The sequence below is a fragment of the Channa argus genome, chromosome 7 (genome assembly GCF_033026475.1).
Source record: "Channa argus isolate prfri chromosome 7, Channa argus male v1.0, whole genome shotgun sequence".
NCBI lineage: Eukaryota > Metazoa > Chordata > Actinopteri > Anabantiformes > Channidae > Channa > Channa argus.
In genome coordinates, this window is record NC_090203.1 from 10,879,400 (window position 1) to 10,888,853 (window position 9,454).

At 41.4% G+C, this 9,454-nt stretch overlaps 1 protein-coding gene across 1 annotated transcript; it reads right to left on the reverse strand.

Annotated features, from left to right (window-relative positions):
- Positions 1-4,205: 4,205 nt before the first annotated feature.
- Positions 4,206-9,259, reverse strand: LOC137130923 (zinc finger protein 236). The gene is made up of 3 exons (XM_067511621.1): positions 8,606-9,259; positions 5,829-8,285; positions 4,206-5,262 (listed from the first exon to the last, which is right to left on the reverse strand). Exons 1-3 carry the CDS (start codon positions 8,630-8,632, stop codon positions 4,924-4,926), a joined length of 2,823 nt encoding a protein of 940 aa, XP_067367722.1. The 5' UTR covers positions 8,633-9,259; the 3' UTR covers positions 4,206-4,923.
- Positions 9,260-9,454: the final 195 nt, after the last annotated feature.

The window sequence follows — 9,454 nt, forward strand, 5'->3', positions numbered from 1 at the left end:
ACAATGAGGACAAGAAGAAAAAAAGTGAGGTTGCTGCCACTTTATCCAATGTGCAAGAAAGACACTGATGTTGAGATCCACTAATCAGAGAGAATGCGGAGCAGAGGTAGCACTGCATGGGTCAATTAAAGTTGCCATGGAACAAAACAGAACAACTAATGGAACACAAAATTAATGGAAATCTTTATTTAATACATGGTTGTAGACAGACAGCTCTTTCAGGTGCCATTTGCGCAGCACACCTGTGTTTTTCATCATTGTAAAGGCTGACCTTTGACAGCTTTTTATTTTCATGCCCTGTAAATGCATTTCACACACACACATATATAAACACTGACTGCACTGACGACGTGGCACATTATTGTAGGAAAGGTGATGTAATTGCCTTTTCTTTGGTTCTCCACTATAGCTACACCCTCTGTTCTACAGTCGGGACTCCCTTTCTGATTAACACCTGTTACCCTCCTTCTTCTATCCCTCCCTCTCTCTTGTTCTCTCTCTCTCACACACACATACACAGACATGCACAAGCAGATACCAAAGTGTTAATCCTGCACTTAGTCTGGTGAGCCAGGACTTTTGCAAGCTGTTAAGCTTTCCCTTGTAAAATATCATGTTTCTCTGTGTAAATCTGGGTTGACTCATCTTTTCACACAGCTAACAGGCTAAATTCATACTTTGTTAGTCATATAGTTTCGAATAAAAGTATACAAGGTGTAAGAAATTTCATAAATCAAAACTGCCTTTCTCACTGCAGCATTTGAATGCAGATCCAGCTCTCCCTAGGCTCAATTCTGCATTTCACTCTGGCGTAACTATCTCTCCTCCATTTGGAAGAGCTGAGAGGGAGCACAGAGAATGAGCCAGTACATGCAGCACATAGTAGGTGTAAGTATGCCCCCATATGGCTCAATTTTGCAATGACAGCTATGCATGTTTGACCAAAAAAAATAGAGAAAAAATTTATATATGTGTATATATATATATATATATATATATATATATATATATATCCATGGTTAGTTTAACTTTCCATCATTTTAGCTCTTAGTGGCAATAACAGGATGGTTGTGATGCAACAGAGCGAATACACAACAAACATATCAAAGTACTGAAAGTATCAAAGAGAATAAAAAGCTGAAACATATATGTGTAACACACTTCATTACATCTGCTCCCTTTTCCTGGTTGTTCATCACTGAATCTATTCTGGTCCCTCTCTGCACTCCTCCTCTACCATTATCACTTCAATCATTTGGCGATGTGCCTTGTGCCACTCAGGAGCCCTGCTGCCCGTTCTACTTCACGCCACACACACACACACACACACACAGAGGTGGATCTCAAGCGCACACACTCCACAGATTTCTGTCCTTACTCTGTCCGTCATCCATCTGTCTGTCAGTCACTGCACTTTGAAGCTCTGTGCAATCTGGATACATACCAACCCTGCACCGGCACATACACACATTTACTGTCCTATACACACACATCACCAGCTGGACTGCTGATCTTACACTCTAGGCTGGTTGAATATTCATCATCATCATTCACTGAGGACCTTGTAGGCTCAGCAATGCAACAGCACAGTGGTGTCAATTAGGAGAACAGAAGCCGTTTTGTGTCAATTTATTCTTTTTTCCCCAACAGAACGGCCCTGATTTAATGACCGAACCCTCGGAATGACCTTAACAATATGTACATGGCACATCAATGAGCCACTACAACATAAAGATTAGAATCAGTTGTTAAGTAGCAGACCTTCTTTTGTGGTATATACGACGAGGGGCATACTTTGGGTGTGATTATGAAATTAGGAATTAAGTTCATGCTTACGTTCCCTAACGGCATAAAATGAATGTAGTAGAGTAAAAATAGTTCTGGTTCTTGCATGTGCTACTGTATGTGAGTGCGTAAATAGCAAACTAATATTTGTTACAATCTTGAATAGTATAATAATATATTAAGCGATTATTAAAAAAATTTAAAGTTTTACTGTCACCTGTGTCTGTGTCCTTTGCTGTACTTTTGGGTTCCTGACAGGTTTGTACAAAATGACAGAATTATATTCGAGTTTGTGCTGAACATGAATACCATGAATTTAAGAACAGATTAAAAGCAGTTACACAAACACAGTAATATTGCATAAAAAGGTCAGCAAAATCAACCAGAAAATAGACCCTAGTACATTGTGCTAGCATGCTTAAGTCTACAAAGTTTACATAGAAGTTAGAGTTATTAACTATAAAAATGTTAATACAGTAATATTACAGACTATCAGAACAGAAAAAAAACAGAAATACCACTTTAAGTATTAAGTACTAAGCACATGCTGTACCCAAAGTACAAAAGTACTTTAGACAGTACATGCTGGTGATAGTGTACATGTGTCTAGTCGTGATTTGTCTCAAACATTCAGGCTACTAAAAAAAGTCTTTGTGTAGACTGTGGAAAAAGCTTCTGCCAAAGGTGGAGCAGAATAATCACTATGTGTAGACCTACTACTAACAGGCAGTTCATTCATTATAATACACCAAAACATTTTACTTAAGTACAGGGCTGGAGAGAATGTTAGTAGTTTCAGTATTACCACCTCTACAGCACGTCGACTGTAGATATAACAGTCCAACTTTGGTCCCCAGACAGGTAAGATCTCCTCAGCGGTTTCATGCACATGGGCCATATCAGTCTTTTACTGAAGGTGCTCCTGAGACCATCACAGGATCCTATTCTGTGCAAATCTGCAGCACACTGAGCCCCGTCAGTAGGTACACTAAGCTCATTGCATTCTTGTTGAGGGTCTCTGTGTTTCTCCCCCACTTATATCTGTTGTCAAAGTGGACTAGAAAACACCTGTAGTCCTGATAGGTGAGGATAAGGGGATCAGGGGGGGTTATCCTCAGGAAATCCAACAACAGCTACTTGGTCTTAGCAATCTGATCAAAGATGATGCAGCCAGTGAAGCAGATCTGCTCAATTATTTGCAAATTTGCATGAAATATATAAAACATAAGTTCTCTCTTTTTTCAAATTCAAAAGCAATTTAAGCTGCTGAAATAATTATTTATTGCTGTCACTCTTTCTGTCCAGAAAGGCCCTCAAGAGATCCCCTCAGAGCCTTTATATTGCTGAACTTCCAGCAGGCTGAGTTTAATCAAGTAAGACTACAAGGTTATTAGTCACTGTAATGTGTTGAGTTATGGCATAAGTGAAACAAGAAGAGATTACTGTGATTAACAGACTGTAACTCAGAAATTTGAAAAAATGTTTTTGAAATGACATACATTGACATCACATAAATCCTGTAAATCCTAAGACCAGAGAGCCAGTGACAACAGGCATGTAAGTCTTTGTTTATTTATCCATTAAATGAGTAGCTACCTTGTTGAATGGCCATAAAACATTTCTGACTGCTAAAAAATGTCTTACACACTGTCTTACATGCCCAAATATGTTGTTAGTATTATACTTGTACAAATATTGACAATTAGTCCCTATGTCTTTAGTCACAAAAGCATCATGTTTGTGCTGTAAGTTACAGCACAAACATGATGTCGCCTCTAATGTGGGCAATAAATGTTTATTACTCAACATATACACACACAGGCTGCATATTTAATGTCACTGATGGTCTAGTGGCATAGTGAGATAGATAGTTTGAAGATTAAATCAACAAGTTAAATGGTCTGGGTCAGTCACACTGACAATAGTGGACTTCATAACAAAACCAGATTAATTCGATTCATCAAAACAAGTGGAATTTAAATAAATGTTACATTTAATTATATCTCTATCTACACAATGGCTTGTATAGAAATAAGGAATGGAACAGCCATGAGGACCCAGTCAGGCCATTTGAGCCATACAGTGTTTAATAACTTATCTTAGTCTTAGCTCTGTTAGGCTCCGTGGCTCAAATGGAGGAGAAAATTGAGAGTGTGCAAAAAATAGCGAACTGTCTTACAAACTCAATTACTCTCTGGAGGCAGTCCAAGCAGTCAGCTTACACACCCCAGTAGATATATATCAGTTTTTCCCTTTTTCTTGACAAAGATCCATAAAAGTTGTGAACTCATCTTTGCTGATTAAAATAGAAGAAAAAAAAAAAGTCGACTTTGAAGATCGGCATCAGTGAGCCTCCAGCTTCATTACCGTTTTAGAAAAAGACAAATTAAATCACATCTTTGGACAGGTTTGTGGAAACATTTGAAGTGAATTGTACAAGGGTTGAGTTTCAGTTGACAAAATTTAATTGAAATAAGTTAACATAAATCACGTAAAACGAAGGAATCTGAATATGATTATGTTAGAATAACTAAAAACATTTGGTCAAACTCTTACATAATAAGGTTTAAATACATAAAGTCAACAGTCGCAATAAGCGAAAAGTAAGCATCTTCATTCACAATGTAAAAAGTAAATAGAATAGAGTTCAAATGAATCAAGTGCAAATGACTCACAGTGTCTCTGACAGTAAGAAAGATAGATTACATCTTTCACATAAGATAGTGCAGAAGTGCAGCTTTTACAAATAGTACTCTTTATATTTACACATTATAGAGCAGAGAATAATCTAGAGTAAATAGTTTTTTTTTTCTGAGCACTTAAGGAATTTGTCATGGATTGTATGGGGCATGTTAGCTAATTATTAAATAGAACTCACATAACATTATGATTTTGAGCTGGAGCTTTCCCTTTTGTTATAGGAAAGCTAATTCAAAATCAAGTATGACTTTAACGGCTGTATGTTTGGACCATTTAATGGAATGGGAATAATATACATTCAAAAAAATAAATTATCATTATAAACACAGAAATAAATATTGCAAGTGCTCCCTTCTTTGAATTTTTATATTCTGGGAAAGTTTAGTGTCCAATAAATATGATAACCCTGCCAGCATTCTTCACTAGGAGTCAAACTCTTTAAGTTTCCATTTCAGATTCAGAGTTATCCAAATTAGACACAGTGGAGCTGTACCATTCGGCACTCTCTTCTTCCTCTTGCACTGCGGATCCGCCTCCGCCTCTCTCTCTTCTCTCATTCAGCATTTCCATGGCTACTTGGTGGTAGGGGTGTTTGCGCTTAGTGTGTCGGCGTAGTGTGTTGCGCTCAGCAAAGCGTGTGTGGCAAAGTTGGCACTGGTAAGGTTTCTCTCCGGTGTGGACCCTTTGGTGGCGCTGGAGCTCACCAGCCTCCCTGAAGCGTTTGGTGCAGATCGGGCACACAAAGTTCCTCTGGCCTGTGTGGATGTGTTTGTGTCTCTGTTAAAAAAACCCAAAGCATTTTAGGACATTTATAATCAATATTTTCACCCATTACCCATATACTTTTTAGCATCTTATTAACATTGACATCAAATTGCAGACAGACAAGGTTGGTTACTGAAAACTATGGAGCATCTTAAACATCTAAAACATCAGATATTTTCTGTAGAAGTTAATGAAACACAAAACCAGAACTAAACAAAGACAGAATATTGATTGATTTCATTAATGATGTATTCATTGAGTGGTCAGACACTTAATTCCAAATTAGTGCTAAAGTTGCTCTGTGTCTGCTGCATGTGTAAACAGGCAATTATTTGCTGACAAGTTTGCATTTTAAATTAAATGAGATAATAAATGGAAACTGTGGTCACAGCAGAGCAGAAACAATTAGTCACTTCATAAATGGCAGCTCTAGTTTACAGCTGTTGTTCCGCTGCTTCCAAGTGGCAAGAAAAATCAGTTTGTGTCACTGCCCAAATAATTTGTGACATCTGTTCATGTGACTTATGATATTACCAACACTGCTAATAAAATGACTGCAATAATTAGCTGTCCCTGACCTGCAGATGGCTGGAGCGTTTGAAGGCTTTGCCGCACTGCTGACAAACGTGAGGCTTCTTCTGGGAGTGAGTGATAGCGTGGCGTTCAAGGTCAGAGAGGTAAAAGAAGACCCGTGGACACAGCTGACAGTACAGCACCCTGCGAGAGCCCATTGTGTTGGGTGACGCCGCTGGAGAGAGAGGATCCAGCGGGCTGAAAGGGTCAAGTTTACCAGAGGGGAGTATGGAAGGGGAGAGAGGAGCAGCTGTGTTGGAGAAATAAAGATGGTCATCCAGAGGTAAATGTTCTGAGTGTAGATCAGAGGGGTCGAATTTAGACTCTGAGGCTGGTGATTGGGTTTCTGCTTCTGAGCCAGGCTGAGCAAAGGGGTCGTAGGTCAAAGGAGAGGACGCTGCAAAAGCTGATGGCTTGTTGTTGTCACTAGAGACTTCTTCGGCAGGTATGGCTTCAGTTCCTGGATTGTAATCGGAAGAGCTGATCTGAGAATTAATGAGAGTCGTGTTGTGATGGTCACTCTGGAGAGCAGGAATAGATGAAGGGACAGCAAGAGAGGGGAGAACAGAGCCAGAGTTTACGTTATTTACTCCTGACAGGATGACAGGGGGGTTATTAGCGCTCAGTCTAATGATGGGGTGAGACAGTGTTGGCAGAGGTGATCCCAGTGCATTCACCTGACCAGAGGTTAAAGGGAGGGAGACTGAGGCTGCAGCTGTGGTTATCTGTGACAACTGGCCGGTTGAAGGGTTGAGGACAGCGATGGGGGTGGAGGTAGGGGTGGACTCACTAGAGGAAGTGGGTACAGAAGAGAGGAGGAGAAACATAGGAGTGGAAGCACCAGGTGAGGCCTGAGTAACAGAGAGGGGGAGTGAGAGACCTACAGGAGCAGAAGAGAGCTGAGGGGAGGAAGAGGAGGACGACAGAAGGAGAATAGGTGCATTAGTTGAGGGGTGTGTGAGGATCTGAATGGGCTGGCTGGAGACTGATATCCCAGAGGAAGGTGAAAGAATGGCATTAGCCTCCTGAACAGATTTAACATTTGGCTCTGTTGGGTTTGAGGGATCCGAGTTCGTAACTAAATTTCTAAAGACTTCTGGAACTTTTGTCTGATCAACACCTAGTGATGGAGAATCAGTAGCAGGGGCTGGTGAGGGGTAAAGCTCACCAGAAGGTGCTTTTAGTGCATTATTGAAACTTTGGCCGAGGTTGGGATCTGCTAACTGTGTTGACCCTTTCCCTTCTACCTCTGCTGAATTAGCCTGATCTGACTGAGGCTCCTCTGACGTGGAAGCACCTACTTGTGGCACTTTGAGTCCATCTGAACTGAGAGTGTATGGGATTCCCTGGTCATCAATGAAAAGAAGGTTTTCTGTGTCACAGTCTATTGAGGAGAGGGAGGTCAGGACAGAGGCAGAGAAGAAAGAAGGAGACAAGACAGATTCATCAAGTGTGTCAGCACCATCAAGACGAATCACTTCATCATCGTCATCTTCTTCTACTATGTCTCGGTCTCCTTCTCCCTCATATTCATCTACCTCCATAATCAGCGAGCTCTCATAGCCAAAATCATCAAGAAACCGTCCACACCTCCTTTCTCGAGTGTCTCTTTTCTTGGGCAAGCTCAGGTCGAGTGGTTCGGTTTGTTCCTTCATCCCCAACTCATCAAACTTCTGTGAAGACTTCAAATCTATTTCTTGCAAAATTTGAGGAATATTTTTCTCTATTTCCGTCTCTCTTGTTTCCTCTTTAATCATCTGCTGGCTGAGTATTTTAACTGTATCAGTGCTTGAGATAAAAGGAGTTTCCATTCCATCACTGTGGATGATTTTTGCATTAAAAACATCTCTCTCTTTACAAACAGTTTCTCCCATTTCTGCCTCTGTCCCGTGGAATAATTCTGCATCAGTCTTTAGATGAGTAACCTCATCAATCTCCCCCTCATCCTTAACAGCAGATATTTTGATTTTACTTCTGTTTTTTTCCTTGATCACTGCTCCAGCTGAGACCAACACAGGTCTCAAATGTGAGCGAGCAAAGTCTTTGGTCAGGCTAATGGTGGAGTTTGTGATTGGCCTCTTGCACCGTGAGGGAACAACAATTTTGATTCTGATTGGTTGGCTGCGCAGAACAGGCACTCCAGGCTTCACTGTAATTGGATGCCTGAACCCTCCAGACTTATGTGTTTCCTGAGAGGCTTGCTTAGAAGTCCCGCCCCCCTCTGGCTTTTTCCCATTGATTGAAGAAACATCTTGTCTGATGGTCACTGCTCCTCTGACAGGGCATGGCTGGAGGTTACCTGGTACAGAAATGGGTATGGTTGTATCCTTTGGGTCCAAAACAACCTCTGTCACGGGCCCTAATACCTTTGTAGACTGGCTGCCATTTTGGACATCCAGGCTGCCACTGGTCAGGACTGAAGCCAACTGAGAATCCATTTTGGGGCATACCCATTTATATTTCTACAACACAGAGACAACATAATAAATAAATACATTTCAGAGTGGCAGAATTAGGCTATAAATAAACACATTCCATGGTAACAAATGAAATAACCTGAATAAATATTATGGGTTTGTCTGGAGAAATGAAAGGTCTAGTGATAATTGGGGTCAAGTTCAGAGCCAAAATCCAATAACGATCATTGATTCTGTGATATCATTAACAGTCTATAGATGGAGCAGATAAAAAGAAACTTATTTCTCATTCCCAGCTGATGAGCGACTCATATGACCCCCCTCCCCCTCCAGCATCAGACCTTCCTGTTAATAGTGTTAGTTACCTTACATGATCCTGAATTAAAGCTCATCGAATTTCTTATCGAGGGGTCGACCGGAGTCGCCGATCATTTACAGAGACGCACCAAAGCAAAGAAGGGTACGAATGATGATATGAGCGAAATCATATTTTCTCTCTCCCACTTCTACTATCCACATGCAATAGGCTACAAATGAAAAAACGTTTCAGTGTAAATTCGCACCAAAACATCATTCATAATCCCTTTGGTTTCCAAATACTGTCCCGTTCTACAAATTGTCTGGGCATATACCGAGGAGTACTGTCCGCGGAGGACGCCATTACGCACAGTCCTAGGTCCGAAATGCCAATATTCTCACGGTGCGTGTGCGCCTTGACAGCTCTCGGACCTGGGACAACACTGTCTCTAACGCGCCGGTGGGAGCAGAGAAACATGAATATTTACAGACAGTGGCGACGAGGAGCGGATCCTTCCGTTTGCTTTCCTCGGACCTACAGCCAGCCATTTTAGAGCCGAGGGTCCGAGACATCCAGCAGGATGTCAGCATTATGACAAACTTTCCCGGCGCGCTGTCATTTTTTTCCTGCCCTGCTGTCAAAGCAGGCGTAGGACACGCCGGACACGCTTTCGATACGTTTAAAACTGTATTTTAAACTATACTCCACCCATAGACTCGCTGCATAGGGACTGGCTTACCCGAGCTGTGGATATTTCCGGAGGACCAAATATGACTGTGCAGTGTAAAGGGTGATGCTGCGAATGCTGAGGGAGGGAGGGGTCAAGGGGAGTTGCTATGGTGTCGCAGCCTACCGGGTCCGACCAGTAGCCATGTTCAGCCTATGAGTACGTTTGAACCTGCAGCCTGCAAAGAAA

What these genes read in the sequence shown, in the direction of transcription:
- LOC137130923 (XM_067511621.1), bottom strand. Translation starts at nt 8,632, where the DNA reads ATGAGCTTTAATTCAGGATCATGTAAG. An exon ending in TTAATTCAGGATCATGTAAG is followed by an intron (nt 8,286 to 8,605) that starts GTAACTAACACT and finishes TCTGTGTTGTAG; the next exon opens with AAATATAAATGGGTATGCCC. An exon ending in AACGCTCCAGCCATCTGCAG is followed by an intron (nt 5,263 to 5,828) that starts GTCAGGGACAGC and finishes TTTTTTTAACAG; the next exon opens with AGACACAAACACATCCACAC.